Source organism: Montipora foliosa, chromosome 3 (genome assembly GCF_036669935.1).
Source record: "Montipora foliosa isolate CH-2021 chromosome 3, ASM3666993v2, whole genome shotgun sequence".
NCBI lineage: Eukaryota > Metazoa > Cnidaria > Anthozoa > Scleractinia > Acroporidae > Montipora > Montipora foliosa.
In genome coordinates, this window is record NC_090871.1 from 12,743,705 (window position 1) to 12,762,295 (window position 18,591).

Sequence of the window (18,591 nt, forward strand, 5' to 3'; positions counted from 1 at the left end):
ATAAAACATGGCAGTTACAAAGATTTTGAATTCAAATACTAAGAGTCACGGAAAAATAACGGAAATCACTAAAATAATAAACTGAAGAAGGCTGGTTTGGCCAGCCGAAATATAGTACATCACTAAAAATCAAATCTACGTTGTATCGGCTCTTGTTTAAAATATTTAGTTTCTCAACTTGAAATAACGCCGATCAGATCAAGCCACTGATCCAACGTACACCGACAGGAAAATTGTCCACGGTTGCTTGCTTCGAAACTCTGGAACATAAAATAACTGATCCCTAAAAATGGTGAATAGACGCAGTAGACAGTCATATACATGAATTTATTTACATTGACGCAAACAGTGTCATTAGTTTTTCTCACTTACTGATTGGCTACTTACAACAGTCAATAAAATTTCACTGGTTAAAGTAGTACTAGTGTATGATAAAAAAAAAAATCACTTCCTTTTTTTCTTCAGATTTTGAACTGTGTTTTTTGAAAGTGTGTGGGCCACCTGCCTGGCAAAATTTATCCCAAAAAGGCTGTTTACTTTAAGTTCCGGAAAAAAGTGACTAAGACAAACATTTGACAATAAAAAATTGCGACAGAACATTTCTTAAAACATTCAGTTTGAGTTCGGGCACTTAATACTCACGTTCAAAACTGGCCGACTGAACCCTCAGAGGGTTGGATCGAAGCAAAAGTGACGTCATTCACTCAATATCTTAATTCAGCGAGTAAACGCATTTTATTAGTATATCGGGGATGGAAGCTGAATAATGAATAATGAATAACGAGTATAAATAAAACATGAATAATGCATGAATAATTGGGTCTGAAAACGCCGGAATAATGAATAACGCAGTTAATGTGCCAGTGGAATAATGAATAACAACAATGAATAATGAATAACCTACAAAAATTTAGAAAGAATAATGAATAATTCGAACAAAACACACAAAGAATAATGAATAATCGAGGTCCAATTATTCAGCTTCCAACCCCGATAGTATAGGTAATAGAAAGTTGTTATATGTAATTTCACGAGCCATTAGGCGAGTGAAATCTGGAACAACTTTGAAATATCACGAGTGGTATATATTTATGCCAAATATCACATACAAATCATGCTATTATAATACTTAATAATCATGGTGTAAATATCCAAGAAGTCTTCACCGTCAAATACTTATGCACTAGTCAGTGGAAAGCCCCGCACCCCCATACCCGGGGAATAGCGGGGCATTAGACCAGGCCTGCCTTCTAAATGAAGCAAATTCCGCGCTAAGCAGGGCAATTTCGTACGTCAAAACCAAACTTTTCTCCCCCGCACCCGGGGACAATACAGTACTTCCAAAATCATAAAGCACAATTGTTGACCAAAATTAATATACTTCAAGATCTTTACTTCAAATTAAATTTTGACAAACATGAAAATTAACAATGCAGTCCATTTCTCATAAAGCCCAAAATAATCTACCTTGAGTTACAGATTTGGCGTTCCAAACTTTACAATCTCTCCAAAAACAGTAATATTAATCACTGGGTTTAGCACAGCCTTGAAGATGACAATAAAAAATACCAGTTTCCTTGGTGTCAAAACGATTAAAATAGCAACGACAAATGAGTCCAAAGATGCATTTGACGAGCAACTCAATCTAACAATATTCCAGTTTTTTCCCTTCTGTGCATATAAGCATACCCAATCTAAAGTACACTCAACCGACTACAACGGTTCACAATCACAACAATTCTCAAAGAGCTATACAAATTTCACTAAGGAAATGGCTTATTACCAAAATGTTATGGCCTCATAATCCAGCTACATTTTGCAAATAACCAAGAGATTACCAAGGTAAGAGAGTAAATTCCCCATATGGAGCGTTTTCACTCACGTGACCAGCAGCCATATTGGATTACTGAAACAAAAGAAAGTATTTGCATTTAAATAGAGTTCAAATCCCGGAGGATTATTTTGGTACACCATCATGGCCACCATTCCTTTGTTTTGGAACACCAACATGGTCGCCGTGACGTCATGTGAAAACGCTTTATAGGCCTTGTACCCAAGGTAATCCCTCTTAAGTTATTTTTAGACTTAGTGCCCAGTTCTTCCGAGGATCTTACTCGCGCGATGCTTGAACTGCCCAAGCGATTTTCTCGAAACTACCTGAGAAAAATGGCGGCTAACTTAGTGAAAAGTCGTTTATATGTTTTGATTTTCAAAAGATGCTCCGTAGTAGAGATGTTTTCTGCACTCTCAGCTGTCTTTTGTTCGGCTGAGCCTTCGTTTGCATAGTGCTCTTTGGCTGTTCATTATTTTGGCTTTGGCTGTCCAAAACATAAACAAATCCTCCTCGAAAACATCCCCGCAACGCGCGAGTAACATCCGTGGAGGAACTGGGGACCATGTCTAAAAATAACTTAAGCGGTAATTACCTTTGGTAGAAAGCCTATATGCATGGGGTATCCTCTCTCTTACCTCGATAATCTCTTGAAATAACCCTTGATCGGGTTACAGTACAGTGAATTACAGTACACCTAGAGACTATCAGGTGAGAGAACACATCCCCGTGCCCTATGATAATGTTTTTCAATCTATTTTAAGCTTCGCGTCAAGCTGTGAAAGTAATTTTTAGTTTCGTCCCCATGGCCGCGTGGCCCATGGTCAGAGGATTAGATGTCATTGTGAAGAGACTTGCGAAGACTTTTCTCGCCGTCGCATGATCCAGTGAAATCCTAAATCGAAATTTGAAGATGTGATCGGCTTTAAGCGGTCATTACGTCATTACATTTGACCAATCAGGTGTCTTTCCTAAAATAGCCTCGCAGCTTGACTTCGAGCTAAAATTAGATTGAAAAAGATTATCATGGGAAGAGGCCCATGTATGAGGGATGTGTTCTCTCACCTCATAATCTCTTGAGTACACCTTTGACTGTAAGAGTCTTCGGTAGGAACTTACATGTTCCACTATTACGCAGACCCGGTGGTAATATAGAAACTCAAAAAGCCGAAACCCATCGGAGGTAACATTTACAAGGTTTATCTCACAAAATCATAAAGTAATGTCACTGTCAGCCTCTACGCGTAAGTTCGCTTTTTATTCCAATGGAAACGCTTAGACAAAAGGTCAACGCTATAAATAAATCGCTAATCAAGCATGACTATAATCTTTGTCTAATTCCTCTACAAGAAATGATAATATTTACAGATTGAACACAGAATTTAACTGAGAGCCCATTACAAACATGAAAAGAATGGATTTTCACTTGACTGAGACCGTATGCTTTCCCAGTGATCTTTGCGCGCCTATTCAAGTTGGCGTCAAAAAACAAATCCCCGTCTGAGCCCCGCTCAAGGTCCCCGCTCGCCGATACTTGCGCCAAATGCTGTCGAAAACCCCGCATACCGAGGCAAAAGTGACAGTCCAAAACCGCCGAAATCCCCCGCTAATGCCTCGCATTCCCCGGGTATGGGGGTGCGGGGCTTTCCACTGACTAGTGCATTAGGTGTCACTTTTGACTCAAACTTGACTTGGAAGAATCATGTTAATGAACTTTGCTAAAACTATCGAAAACTGTAGGCTTATTTTCCAAATTAAGGTACTATGTTAATGTTGATATACTTGTTATGCTTTACTATTCCCTAATTTACCCCTTTCTCACTTGTTGTATTCAAGTTTGGGGTCTCACATACCCAGCCTACGTAAAACCAGTTACTTTGCAAAAACGAGTCGTTTAGAATAATGACTTTCTCCGACCCTAGATCACCTTCTGAGAGCTGAGCCCCTATTGAAGTCTCTCAGACTCCTGATCGAGGTTCTCTGATATAATTCATCTTGAAAGAAATTCTCTCTTTTGTTTATCAGTGGTACCACAAACTAAGTCCATCTAGTTTTGTTAATTTTTTTAACCCAGTATCTTCCATTCATTCATATAATACACGTCAATCACAGATTGATAATCTGTTTGTTACATCTGTTCAGACTACTCAATACGGCATTCGTTCTCTCAGTTACACTGGTCCAAAACTTTGGAATTCTTTATCCATTGGTGTTAAGAAAATCAAGCCGTTTTCCAGTTTTCGTCAATATATCAAAAATTCTGTAACTGATCGTTATAATACTATTATTGATTCCTAATGTTTTACGATGATATTATCTTTAACTGCTATTTAATTAATGAAGTAATACTTTTTATCTGAAACAATTATTTTAGCTTATTTTGCATCTCTATTCCTTCTACTCATATTTCTTGTTTTGGGTCACCTACTCGGTTAGTTCCATGAACTATTTAGGTGTCCCAGACTCTGCACAATGAACCTACAATTGTAAAATTTCTTTTCCTTCGCAATCTCTTGATTTTATATTTTAAGCACTAATTTGTATTAATTATTATTTCTGTGTGAGTTAAAAAAAATTGACTTGACTTGACTATTATTTGTTTATACTACAAAATGCGAAATTCTTGTAACACGAACTTTTGGAACTTTTCGTCGAATTGTTTCGCTTCGTAGGCGAGCAACTTTGGTTTCAAAGTTCTTGTTTTCGGTCGATGTACTTTTCTTAGTATTTTGGTTTTCTGAATTTTGTTTTAGTTTTGACTTTCCTGAATTCCAAAATCTGGAAATCTTTCCGCCATTTTTTCGTAACTCGTGCGACGAAATTATTTCGTGATTTTGGTTACCATAGTAACTGTAATTTTCACATGTAGGTATTTCAAATGAAGCTGAAATACCTCTGCGCCCAGCCAATAAAATTGCAGAAATTTCTCAGGTAGTAGTATAATGTATGCAAAACAATCTGAAAGCCCAAAACTCCCATGCTGCATCATATTAATTCAGTCGTGTACAAACGCATAATTTTGCATTCTTAAACAAGCGAGTCTTTGACATCATTTTTGCTTCGATCCAGCTCTCTCAAGATTTTTAAGTTAGTAATGGTGGACCATTAAATAGGAAAATTTCAGTTAAAATAAACAAGTGCCTTTTTGAAATTAAGGCTTAAAACTTGGTTTACTTAGTGTTTAGGTAATTACATAGTTTTGAAATCTAAAGAAAAAAAAAAGATCTGATTTTTTTATCATAGTACCACTTTAAAAGTTGACAGTTTGGCAGTCGCACATATTTTTGCATAAATTAAACATTTATTTGTCTGTGTTCTTATTGATGATCAAAATAAGGCAATGAGCATGCGAGAATTTAGACAGTTATTGTAAGATATGGTTATGGGCAAGGCAGGAATGTGGCAGACAGAGAAGACACGCCAAGTTTTTTTAAGTACTATTTTCATTCCCACATAATCCATCTGAGAGGTAGCCCTAGCAATGGAAATATGCCTACACATGGACAGAGCAAAACTATAACCAGGGTGGGAATTGAAACCATGTCCTCTTGATCCCCATTGCTTTTCTTTCCGAGTGCCCTCCAAGGCGAAAAGGGAGCATGCTATGGGAAAAGGAAAAAGGAAAAGAAAGGTACTTTATTTAAGTGTCTAGTCTTCTAGCACTGGAGCACTAATAGGGGACACTGTAAACTGAAATCAACAAATCAATGCAAATCAAATCAAATGTTGGTTTTTGAGGAGAGGAAAAAACCGGAGTACCCGGAGAAAATTGTCTCGGAGCAGAGAAGAGAACCAACCAACTCAATCCACATATGACGCTGGGTCTGGGAATCAGAAATCTGGCCATGTTGGTGGCAAGCAAGTATTCTCACTGCTATGGGTATTTAATTAAGATGTCATTTAACTTCAAAGAAGATGTGCAATTAAAGCAAGTACCATTTTTCAAAGTTAGAAATGTAGCACTTGTATTTCCACAAAGATATCTATAGATATATAATAAAGATAGCACTTAAAATTACAATGGTAATTGAAATCTCTGTTGAAATATAAGATGGGACTAACTTTAAGACAGGTGATAAGGGTGGTTTTATCAGTATTGGTTCTAGATATTCTCTCTCTAGGTTCAACTCCTTTCCAGAGCACTCAGAATATATTTTTGTGAGTAACCTTGGTCATAGTTAAATTTTATCTATTAATACAGGGAGCCATGAGCCACCACCAAGGGAGGAAGGAGCAAAAAAATAATAAGTCATTCCCAGTGCTGGAAATAACAGTCGGTCATCGGACATTGTCTGACCAAATTTTGAAAATGTCCGGCCAATTTCACATTATGATCGGACACGATGACCGAACATCTTACCAGCACATCTTGAGTTCTCTTCTTCAAGGTGTTGTCAGTCAATAAATTACGTCAGGTCCAATTTGTCAAATGTCCGACCAAAAGGAAGATTTGAAAGGACATATGTCCTGTGAATAAAGAAAATTTATTTCCAGCACTGCATTCCACATGAAAAAGACGTAAGAGTAAGCCAAAGATCATTTTAGAGTTTGATTGTTTGACTGTTTTTACAACTGTTGTTTTACACAAGAAATTCGTCGGGAGGAAGAAGTTCTGGAATTTCATTAAAAGCTGGTACAAGAAACTTCCACCATTTTTCTCTTCTGCACAACAGAAGCTTCCTGAGAAGGACCTTTTTTCTCCGCAATCCTCTGTCTATCATGACGTCCTTAATCCACCCTTTGAATGTTAATTTCTGGCAGAGTTTTAAGAAATCAATCATTGATATGTCGACAAAGAGAAGAAACGTATGGAAGGAGAGCATGATGAAAATAAACAAGAGCACAAAGGTGACAACTAGAAACATGACAGCATAGTCACCAAGTTCTTTGCAAACTCCCAGTGTGTATGTAGTTGATTTGTAATTTATCATACAGGACATAAATGGATTGTAAGTGAAATATGCAGCGAACACAAGGCCAAGTAAACAGTGCATTAAAAACAAATAGAAGTAAGCAAAGTTGTTCAAGCCAACGCAGTTATTTGTAAACGGGCAGTGATGAGACATCAACATAACGCAAGTGTTACAGGAACTGCAATGGTGCGTGCCCTTGTCTCTTACGCGACCACACTTGCTGCAGAATTTTAATGAGTCGAGGTAAATATCAGTGTCTTCCTCCAGTTCTTGTCGAGTTTCTGGATATCCTGGAGACACAAGCATGGCTGCTAAGTAGTTGAACACCATATTTAGCCATAGGTAGCACGCAATGAAAGCATAGCAAATACTTCGCAAAGACGAATACGCGTTAGCAACCTCAACTGGCAAAATCACAACAAAGAAAAACCAAATAGCAGAAGCAAATATGAACAACACGGGTGTGATTTGAACTCCTTTGAGAACTCTATAAAGACAAGTTTTTCTTGAGCCGCGAGGAAACAGAGTTTGCAAGCTGCTGATGATAAAAACGCCTTGGATTAGTCCAACTGACAAAATTATCACCCATACGAACGCCATTTTGAATTAATAACGTAATAGCCTCCACCCCAGTGGTCTGGAAGACATAAGTTCAGTGGAGCAGACTGATTGAGAGGGATCCGGTCACAACACCCCGGTCCCTGAAAAGTGTGTCGCTCCAAAAGGAGTAGAGCTCCAGCAGAGAAAAACAACAATTTTCCACTGCCTAAAATAATTTATATCCTATAAAATCACGTATTTATTTCGTTATAATGGTTTATTTACAGGATCTCCATAAACACAAAATTGCTCTTCACCTGTAAAACATAAATTCAATAAAACTACAATAATATCGATGTCCTAAATTCCTACATTGCTGAGAGTGACTCAGTAAAACTACGCTAACTGTTACAAGTTATTATGTACTCTATAGTTACATACGGTAGTTGAAGAATTATAAATCACTTCTTAGAGCTTTTCATACACTTCGGCAAAACGTGTTATAGTCAGTGCTATTCCTCATGGTAGCTAGTAGTTTGTTTAATAAATACTGCAGCTGCCGTATGCTGATATATAAATGTTCCCGACACTCCAGGAAGAGGAAGACTCTCGAGGAAGAGCGAGAGCGGGTGCAGAAGAAATTTAAAAATTGTATGCGTTAATTGACACTATGCAATGAAAGTGTTCTATTGAAAGTGGCTTCCTAGAGTATTTGCGAATACCCTCACTACATGGCACGAGTTACAAAAGGAAACCTATCTTAAAGTTTTCGCTTTACAGATTTACCAGTATGGGTACCGATATAATAAGGCTTATTTTTCGGGTGACAATTTTTGCATTATGACCGTTACCATAACAACATCACAGCTAATGACAGGCAAATTTTCTCCTATTTTTTGGCCTAAATTCCTTAATATTTATACTTTCCTTCGGTGAAATTTTCTTATTCTTTGACTCATTATGGAAATGATATTGTCTGACATTTTGAAGTTGTAAAAAGTCAAGGTCGTTCCGACGGTTTTGCCAATATTCTGTAATTTGTCATTTTTCTGAATATATTCTATTAGTCTGACAGATTTTAACAAATATGGGGTATTTGATGGGATCTGTACGTGGTTAGAACTGAGCCAATTTTAAAAATATTTTACCGAAGGGAACGCGAGAAAATTAGCAGTTAATTTTACAGATTTGGTCACGCAGACGTAACAAAAATCACAAAAACACTTTACGCGCCATACTAGTGCCCAGCTAGTGCGCGCAGCACGAAAACTCCAGGAAGCCTCCTTAATAGACCTAATCGGCTAACTCAGTGTTGTACCCAATTCAAATCTCCCATGCAGGATTAAGAATCTTTGTGTTTTGCACTTGCATAATAATGCATATGAAGCATTCATAGTTAAATGATATGAAAATACCTGGAACAAAACGTTTCATTCTCAAAGGGTTTGAATTGGGTACAATATTTGGTCTATCCATTCTTTGACCAGCAAAGCTTCTCAGAACAAAGCCTGCGCATGTATTCTGAAGACTTTGAAGTCGCTTTTTCTGGTATAACGGCAACGGATGAAATACTGAGCTAGCATACCAGTAATCTCCAATCGCACTAAGCTTTCTACAGGAATTTTCCTAGCGTTGGAAGGGGGCGAGTCTTTATTGCCAATGTTCTATAACCGGAAGTAAGCAGTGAGTTTATATGCGAAGTCAATCGCTAGTAAACTATCTTCAAATCAGCGATGGACCCCCTTTCTAGCGTATCCTGGGTGCCAGAGGAATGTTCTTCCAAAGGTCCGGGAGGCAAGGAAAGAAACTTTATTTAAGTGTCAAGTAGTTCTGGTGTTGGAGCACTAACTCGGGACAATGTAAACTGAAATTAACAATCAACGCAAACAGGAGCTCCTGACGCAAATCAAGTCAAATGTTGGTTTTTGAGGAGAGGAGAAAACCGAAAGTACCCGGCGGAAAACCTCTCGGTGTAGAGAAGAGAATCTATGAACTCAACCCACATATGACGCCGAGTCTGGAACCGAACCCGGGCCACAATGGTGGGAGGCGAATGATCTCACCCCTGCGCCACCATTGCACCCCTAAAGAGAGTGCTACGAGAGTTGGAGGCAATGGCCCAGCCCTCGGTCTTTGCCGAAAAAAGTTATGCGATTCGAAGGGTGCTTTCCATTATTCCAAACCGACCGGTCAGAGTAAGTGGGAATATCGAAGGAAAATGGAACGACATTTTCCGATAAACCGGGGCCAACCAATAGGAATGGCTCTTGTCACTTTTTATTCCTTTTCCGAATTCCCTAATTAGGGCAAAGAACCGGTTTGTCAAAAATGGAACGGTGAATTTCGGTCGGAATATTCCAACCGAAATGAGTGGACCACCTCCAGAGGTGATCCCGAATATTCCGGTCGGAAGAAACCGAAACGGACCTTTCCATTTGATTTCCGACCGAAATTTCCGGAATCTTTGGCATAATCGAAAGCACCCCAGAGCACCCCTCGGTCTCGGACGGTCTCGTAAAGAAAGAGACCTCGGCTGGCAGGGAATTCGAGGGTGAGAACAACCCTGGGAACGAGTTTGATATTGCATTTAGCTGTCGAAAATGGCGGTAGTTGTTGTCTGTTTTGTCGTTGCTATTACTGTCATTGTTGTCGGCGCTGTTGTCTTTCAGGTCCTTCCTCGGTTATTTCCAAAGGTCCGAACCTTATTACCGTCTCAAGCCGTAGTAAGCTACATGCAGCTTGTTCCTGTGAGCTTTATTTTCCCCATGCTGTTATGGCTGTTCTTCAGTGTTTATCTCCATGCACATGTGCCTGACCAACCATATTCATCGTTGCTAGGATGGTTTCACATCTTCTTCACCCACTATATGATGATCAATGCTGTATTTAACTACTATATGACTGTCTTCACCTGTCCGGGATACCCACAACGTCAAGATGAGTACGCTCGCGACAGACTTTTTGTGAAAAGCTATCAAGTGTGTGTGAAGTGCAAGCGAGTTCGAAGCGCAGGGACCCACCACTGCAGCTGGTGCCATACGTGCGTAGAGATGATGTGCCATCACTGTCCTTTTACAAACAACTGCATAGGGCGCCGAAATTATGTATACTATTACACATTCCTTTGCTATGCTTTTTTCGGCCTGTTGTATGCCTGTTATCTCTCCTATTTTCCGTTTAAGAATTGCCTCTCTGGTGTGGCTGTGGCCAAGATCAAGGAATATATGTTTTTCATGCCCCAAGTTAGTGCTCTCCGAGAAGCTGGTCTCGCAGGTTTTAAAGTATTAGACGACATCCACATTGCCGAAGGCTGTGAGCAGCTGAAGGATTATGCAGTGCTCTTTGCTCCTTGTACAGGAATAACGTTATTCGTTGGGATTTTGTTTGGTTTCCAGACATTGCTTCTCCTTGCTGACATGTCCATCGTTGATTTTTATGATGCCCTCTCCAACATGTCATCTTTCCAGGACCTTCTACGAATCTTCCATGTCAGCATTTTTAAAAGGAAAAAGTTTCGATTCGTCAACTTAATTCAGAAAAAGAAAAGTCATTCTTGGATGTTTTTTGTGCCTTACCCCAGCAATGTGGAAAATGATCTGCCACCAAAAGACTTGTGAGGTGCGAGGCCTACCGCGGGTGGCAGCAATCATCTCACCTTTTCTCATCTTTTGTCGTGCCCATGTCACACTAATTAACTAATGTGAAAAATGTTTTTTTGGTTATTTAAGTGCTTACAAACGTTGCGAATACATTAATAGTAAAATTATTATTATTGTTAGCTAACTTATAGGTTATTTTTTTTAAGTCATGCCTTAACTGATCTTGAACTGTGCTGAACAAGAGATTATCTTCAATGTTACACAAGCAAGCAAGTGTTGACCCTTGTCTGTAGGGAGCTTAATTAAGCAAGGACGAGGTTAGCTACAAGAAGGCCAGAAAACAATTATTGGCTCAGTTAACGAAACAATGGCTCTACACACCCTGCATGTGCGGTTTTCATTTACTGTGGGCGCATTTAGGGTGCGTTCCTTTGGGATGATCCAAACAAGGATCACTGATCCAAGATCACTTTGAACACGGTGTATCAAAGGAGCCGATGAATCCACGCTGGGAAAGGATTTTTCCGTTGCTTTGATGCACCATGATTCGAGTGATCTTGGATCAGTGATCCTTTTTCAGATTATCCCAAAGGAATGCACTCTTATTTTCTTTTGTCCTTGTCGTTACAATTTAAATTAAAATTAACCTATATGGAGTTGTGAGGAGAAGTGAGAACATGATGATACATTTTTTCATTTCAATTTTATTCCTGGAATGTAGATACACCATGCTTAGCAACTTGGAATAATCGCGAAATGATTACAGCAATTCTATTTTTAAACCACATTCTCACAGCCATTGTTGCCTTAGTTACTTAAGCTCGGTATTTGGGTGGCTTGTTTGAGAAGTCTTGTGTTGCCAACTCGTCAAGTCATGCCATTTGTCGGCTTAACCCATTGATCCTTGTTGGAGGTGTTTTGGGTGACAGTGACTGTGTTTTAAAACATTACGAGACTGATCAGTGATGACATTAACTCATATGTTATCATTCTTTTTTGCTTCACAAGTAATGTGTAAATTAAGATCACTTAGTATTGCAGTGATTCAATTTACATTATAAAAGCACAAAAGACTAGTGAAATGTGAGCACTTTCCATATTTGCGACAAAGATGGCCAGGAGAATGGGTATATGTCCATTCAGCTTTGAAGACAGTAGAGTGAAGTGGGAAAGCCAACATAAGTTTCAACCAACTCCCTCCCCCCCCCCCCCCCCAAAAAAAAAATAAAGTAATCCCCCAAAGTAAATGCAACTGCTGTAACTTAGAGAAAGATCAATTTCTGAGTTAAGTTGGGTAAGCAAAAAAATAGAAATAAAAATTTGAACTTGCTGGAAAATGTTGTCTGAGTTTTGAACTGGAGCTTGACTATACAAAGTGTAGTCTCACTCACATATTTTAATATGCGAGACTGTTCAAGAATTGTTTGAAAGAGCAAAGCCCTGTTGTGACTGTCAAAGCCACCATGAGACAAAAATTACCAAAGAATTCCATGCAGTAACAGCAGGGTTCTCCCTAGTTTTCAGCGCAACAGGTATGGCACCTTTTCAAACTGGTAAAGCAATTGGTTAATGTCGGACGTTCTGCAAAGGATAAGCTACTTCTGCGCGTTTGCAGGCAATAATAAGTGCTCTTACAAGCGGTAAATTTTACCGGTTACCGCCTGATAAGGAGAACCCTGTAACAGGAGAATTATCTAAATCCCAATGCATAATAAACTCCTTGAGAACTACACTAAAGTTGAAAATTGAAATTGTTAACCATACTCAAATTCACTGTCAAATCTGTAGGTCACATTTAGTCACAGTAATAAATTATTACTGTTGTAACAAAATTAAAAGCAAGGGCAACTAAATGAAATGTTAAAAAAATGAATTAATTGAACCATAATATTTGAGACTTTCAATTGATAATATTAGTCACACCACAAAAGCTATTATTGAGGAGAAAATCTATTTAAAGAGAATCTGATGGTTAATTTTTCTTCTTAATTGAATTGAATTGAATTTCTAATGAACTGTTCATCAGCTGCTGCAGTCTTCAAGACCATATTTTTCACTGAGAATGTTGACAGTCTGTTCATATGCACTGAAAAGCAAAAAAATCAGATTTAAAGTTAAGAAAAATACTTTTATCAATCAACCTGACTACTGACTAATCTGCAGGAATCCTTTTAACCATGTTGTCACCCTTTAATTAATTAACTCTTTCCCTCGACTGTCTATGCGCCATGAAAATTTTGGTTTTATCAAAAGAGTAGATAACGGTCAAATTACCACCGTGAAAGATTGGAAAGCTGCTTTTCTAGTTTCTCTAGAAACCAGAAGTAATTATTTGCCTGTGCCAGACAATTTTATTCTTCACTTCGGGGTACTCAAGGGTGAAAGTAATTACGGTATTAACATTTAAAGGCAAAGCATACAAAAATCACAGCAAATTCACCTCATATCACATGTAGGTTGCAGGTCACTGTTACACCATAGCTGAAACAACCCAAAGCTTTACTAGTTAATGCTAACATAAGTCCTAAAAATAATGTTTATAAGCCTAAGGTTAGCATTCTTGTGTAGGTTTGAGTTGTTTCAGTTATGACCTGCAACCCTAGCCTGCAACCTGCACTTTACTCTCTCCCGAATCAGTACTATAATAATATTATTTTAACAAATTATGTGACATCTCTGGCATCTATTTCAAACTCAGCCCTGTGGGCCCAGTATTAAACCTACATGTAGGCCATGTGTTTGTTCAAAGTGTGCAATTTTCTTTCAGTTTTTACAAAAATATAATTTTCAATAACATCCTCAAAGTGCCAGGAATATTTGGAAAAGACAGGGAATTTTCTCCTTTGTCCAGTCACCACAAACTGTCCCCAATGTTTTAATTAATACCAAAATTATAGCTCTCACATACAACATGTATGGCATACATATTGTTTGCTATTTACTTTGTTCAAAAAACAAAGTATAGGATTCAACTCCGTTTTTGTACTTTGGATTTCTATTATTATTATTATTTTTATTTTTCGGGTCGCGCCCTGGCTACGCATGCGTAAGATTGCCTCTTCCTTCAAAGGGAATCGTGATGACCGCTAAACCATGGAAGACTACGTGACAGATTAACAGGGAAATGTGTATTAATGGGGACATAGTTTTTCAGTGAGTGATTAACCCATCGACTTCCAGGGGTTCCCCATTGATGGGTGTCAAAGGGTTAATGAATTGTGTGCATGACCGGAAATGAGTTTTTGTGTTTTCTTTGCATGCAATGCAATATTCTGTTATCGTATGACTCTGTAACAGATATCGTACTTTTATAATTCTCCCAGTATTGCTAAGAAAAAGTATTAAATAGTTTAAAATATCATCATAGAGACTTGCAAAGCATCTTTTTTCTGGTTTCGATTGGAATAATGTAAACAAATATCCATAAATCACTGGGTCATGGACTGCGGCCTGTGGACTTGGACTACAGAATTGTAACTGGATGTTTACAAAGATATATATTGTCACAAAAAAAGAAACCACTGAAATACTGTGAACTTAAAGGAAGTCAGGTAAAAATCCTTCAAACAAAGTGTAGGCTAAGATTTGTACCAAAACAAAAGAACATTAAGGGGCATGCTTTCACAAGCGAATTTTACGGTTGCTTAGCAAGTGACAACTGGAAATCGCATGAAAACAGTTGCTTTTCCAATTCGCTTAAAGTTAAGCGAGTTGGCAAACTTCAAGGGGATTCTCATTTAAATTTAAGCCACCAAACCAGGTAGCTTGAGTGAGATGGCAATTACTTTCGGCCAATGAGAAGATGCTTGCAGTTATTCAAATTGAAAAATAATACAACAGGTGTGCTATTTTCATTATTGTATTGGCACATGGTCTCTCCTCATTTACATTGTAACCTTACCCGTGAAAACACGTATCATTAAGTCACTTAACGAAGTCTGCAAACAAACCACTTTCAGGAATGTTAAGCAAGACAAGTTACAGCTGTTATGAAAACAAATTAAGCCAATATAAAACAACAAAAGTGAAAAGTACTTTTCCTTTGGAAACTTACCGGTACATTTACAAATTACAACTAGCATGTTGCAACAGGGCAATTTATTTAATTTTTAAATTCGTTTTAAAATTGCCTAAGTTCCTTCAAATAACATTAAATTTGTGTATCAATTGATGAACTCAAATTCAACAATACAGGAATTAAGAAATAATTAGCAATTATTGAATGAGGCTGAGTAGGATATGAAGAATTCTGCAGGTTGAGGAGGGTGTTATCCAGGGGTTTCAATAGAAGCCGGCTATCGGCGGTATACCGCCGCCTGCTTTGCCTCACACCGCCGGCTAGTTTGCCTTGATTTTCACTAAAAATGCTATCATAAACTTGTCAAACTTAACCACCTTCAATGGGCCATCATTAATGGCTATTTCAGAAGTTATTGAAACCCCTGGAGTTATCCACCAAGGCCGAAGGCAGAGATGCCAACCTATGGAGATCTAAAATCTGGAGATTTTTTCCAGCCGGTCTCCCCACCCCTCCCCCCTCGATCAACCTACCCACTCCCCCTCCCCTCCTCTTCCCCCCCCCCCTTAAACGCACCCACCCATTCCCCAGCAGCTCCTTCAGAATACAAGAATATTCTGCCGCCGTTGTGAATTTGCGGGAAAACAGGGTACTTATGTCAAGAATTTTTATTGGTTAATCGGAGATCCAATCAAACAATCGGTTATATGGCTATGATAGCTAAAGGTAGTCATTTTGTTTAGTTCTATTAACATGTGTTTGAAACTCAGAGATGAAGAAGTGCATTAAGAAACAATGAAATGAGTTTGAAAAAATCGAATTTTTTTTTTAACTTGGGGATGCAATTTGAGTCTAGAATGGAGAAACGACTGTAAAAGGTTCAGAGTCGTTTTTATCCGGGAGATATAATGACCCGTACGGGAGACCGGGAGATTCGTTCCGTATCCGGGAGAGTTGGCACGTATGCGAAGGCCGAGGTGGATAACATCCTCCGAGATCTGCAGAATTCTTCATATTCTACGAAAGCCGAAATCAATAATTATTGCTTTATTATTGATTCAAACTACTTTCTTCGCTCAAACTTCTAGACCTACTCTCAGCCATTTTTCTGCTCAACAAAAATAACACAATCTCGTCCCCAGCTTTTTTCGGTCAACGGGTCAATTACTTGCAGCGGTCTGCACTTTTGACGTCATTGATTCAATATGACGAAGTTTCTTTCCAAATTTGGTGAACAGCAGCTGGTTATGGTGAATGATGCGTGTGGTTTTAACCCATCAGAAATGGGGAAATATTTTGAATGAATAATAATTACAGTTATGTAATGTTTTAAACTTTGGCTAAATTGCCAACATGTCGAATAATAAACAATTATTGGATGAGGTTTTTGTGATATCCGGAATAATCAAGGTTGAGGTAAGTGTTATCAGCTGAAGCCGAAGGCTGAGGCTGATAACACTAACTGAGACCTTGATTATTCTGGATATCACAAAAACCGAATCTAATATTTGTTTTATTATACATTGTTTTGAAGAAGATAATGACAAACGCATTATTGCAGCGATCACAGTTTATTTTCAAACACATTGCCCTCGGAAATCATGCATTGTGGGCGCAACCTACAGATTATTCACTAATCTGTAGGTACAGATTAGTGTAAGTGAATAATCTGTAGGTTGCGCTGTTTCCCAGAATTAACGGTAGGCTTTTAGCCATTGAGAAGACAGATGGTGACTACAATGTATAATAATAACATTAAACTGTATCTGGGGCTATACAAGCTACTCAAACAATTTACATGGATATCACCAAAATAATGTAATCCCAGATTCATCACTTTAGCAAGCCATTCACAACTTGTCAACTACAAAAACAAGTTCTGACAAGGGGATTAAGTTTGTAATGTCAATATTATTACAAAGTGACAAAATGAATTACTGTGTCACATAAAATTATATCCTGAAAATTATTTTGAGCAGAATTTGACACCTAAACAATACTCCCACAAAAACAAACAAACAATAATATTATTTTACTAATTCACAAAGGTTATTCACATGAGCTTTATTCAATTACCTTCCTTCCCTTATAATAGAAAAGCTGCCAGGAACTGACAAATTTACAACGGTTGACCCCTTGCGGCATTGCTCAGTCAGTCCTATCACACCACCGTCAAGAATCAGATCAAGCTCTGACCAGATATCTTTGAATTCCTACATGACATATTGAAACAAAAAAAATTATTGCATATTTGTTGAAGACTATAATCCTGGATACAATTTAGGAGACCTATATTGCAAATTACACAAAATTAAGGTGGCTCAAAAGGGTTTTAACACTTAGAAGACTCTCTGTTTAGTTTGAATAACACTACAACACTGTATCACGAACAGCAACGTTACATGGTACCATAATGAAACACTGATTATTTCTAAACAAGATGTGATCATTATTGTGATGTATTAAGTTACCTTGGCAATGGGAAAGCCCAGCAAAAACACCCTATATTTTGGATTTAGTTGCTCATATCTCAAAAATGAACTCGGTGAGCCCCTTTTTTATTGCTGAAAAGTGATTAGAAAGCCATGATGAAACCTTTGGCAAATTAAAAAAAAATTCTGTCTAGAGGATTCAGAGCTACCTTAACAAAATCACAAAATTAAAGTGGCTCTGAATCCACTGGACAGAAGTTTTTAGAAACTTGCAGAAAGTATCACTATTCTGCCCTTCTGATTACTTTTCAGAAATAAAAAATAGGGGTCACCGAGTTCGTTTTTGAGATATAAGGAACTAAAGACAACATAAAGGGTGTTTTTAAAGGGCTTGCCCATTGCCACGGTGACATATTATGTCAAAATAATGACTGTATCTTGTTCAGCAATAATTTGTGTTTCATTTGGAACCACAACATTGCCAACCAATACGTGATACAACGTTGTGGTGCCGATCCTTCTAATAAGAGCATCACTTGGAAGCATTGAAACTGGTTCCAGCCTCCTTAATGGCAAAAAAGTACACGTCAAGTGTAATGATAAGACCCAAGGCATAACAGAAAAAATTCATCATTGCATTCATTTAGTAAAGGTAACGAATCCAATCCGAGCAAGACCTTGGCCGACACGGTCAGCCAACAAAATAATGATTAACACGTTTGCCAATGTATCACCCGACATGCAACTAAAGCATTTGTAAGCATTTGGACAACACTGAAACATCCCCCATTAACTCTTCAGTCAACCGACCGTCGGCCAACTCACAGCCAAAATGTCACTTGCCCGAATGAGACACGTTGCCATTACCCATTCATTCCCTGGGCTTTAAACTTCCCATGTCACCTAAAATGACATAGGAAATGTGCTGCCACTTCTGTCTGAGCAGTATGAACCTTTGAGCTCTTTAACACATACATGTAACCTCCTTCTGTAAGTTTCCTATAACTGAGAGGTAGCTACACTGCATCCCAACTACAATCTTGGACAAAACTCGTTGGGAAAATGTGACGCTTTCATTTGTCTGTGTGATAAAGATTAAACTCTTCCTACTTTCAACCCTCCCCCCCCCATTCTGATGTCGTTTTAAAAAGCAACCAAAGGCAGGCCTAGCTTGCACAGTATTTTGCATCACATTATCAACATTGGTATGGGGGGGAGGGGGGAAGGACCAATATATTTTGTGAGTGTGTGCCAAATG

At 38.3% G+C, this 18,591-nt stretch overlaps 3 protein-coding genes across 4 annotated transcripts in view; 1 reads left to right on the top strand and 2 right to left on the bottom strand.

The window, feature by feature from the left end:
• Positions 1 to 2,983: 2,983 nt before the first annotated feature.
• On the bottom strand, positions 2,984 to 7,344 carry LOC137994503 (palmitoyltransferase ZDHHC15B-like). Of its 2 annotated transcripts, none has more exons than XM_068840086.1 (2): positions 6,192 to 7,344; positions 2,984 to 5,433 (listed from the first exon to the last, which is right to left on the bottom strand). In XM_068840086.1, exon 1 carries the CDS (start codon positions 7,342 to 7,344, stop codon positions 6,412 to 6,414), a length of 933 nt encoding a protein of 310 aa, XP_068696187.1. In that variant the 3' UTR covers positions 2,984 to 5,433; positions 6,192 to 6,411. The 2 variants fall into 2 exon arrangements, with proteins under 2 accessions (XP_068696187.1, XP_068696186.1); XM_068840085.1 differs by having other exon boundaries at positions 5,768 to 7,344.
• A 2,530-nt stretch (positions 7,345 to 9,874) lies between these two features.
• LOC137996789 (putative ZDHHC-type palmitoyltransferase 8) lies at positions 9,875 to 12,094 on the top strand. The gene has a single exon (XM_068842371.1). The coding sequence runs from the start codon at positions 9,885 to 9,887 to the stop codon at positions 10,899 to 10,901; it is 1,017 nt and encodes a 338-aa protein (XP_068698472.1). The 5' UTR covers positions 9,875 to 9,884; the 3' UTR covers positions 10,902 to 12,094.
• LOC137996790 (threonylcarbamoyl-AMP synthase-like) overlaps positions 11,568 to 18,591 on the bottom strand; it is a 12,685-nt gene continuing 5,661 nt past the window's right edge. The window contains exons 4-5 of the mRNA XM_068842372.1: positions 16,978 to 17,114; positions 11,568 to 12,969 (exon numbers count right to left, since the gene is read on the bottom strand). Coding sequence (XP_068698473.1) covers positions 12,906 to 12,969; positions 16,978 to 17,114 — 201 coding nt within the window. The 3' untranslated portion in view covers positions 11,568 to 12,905. The remainder of the gene's footprint in view (positions 12,970 to 16,977; positions 17,115 to 18,591) is intronic.

What these genes read in the sequence shown, in the direction of transcription:
- LOC137994503 (XM_068840086.1), bottom strand. Translation starts at nt 7,344, where the DNA reads ATGGCGTTCGTATGGGTGATAATTTTGTCAGTTGGACTAATCCAAGGC.
- LOC137996789 (XM_068842371.1), top strand. Translation starts at nt 9,885, where the DNA reads ATGGCGGTAGTTGTTGTCTGTTTTGTCGTTGCTATTACTGTCATTGTT.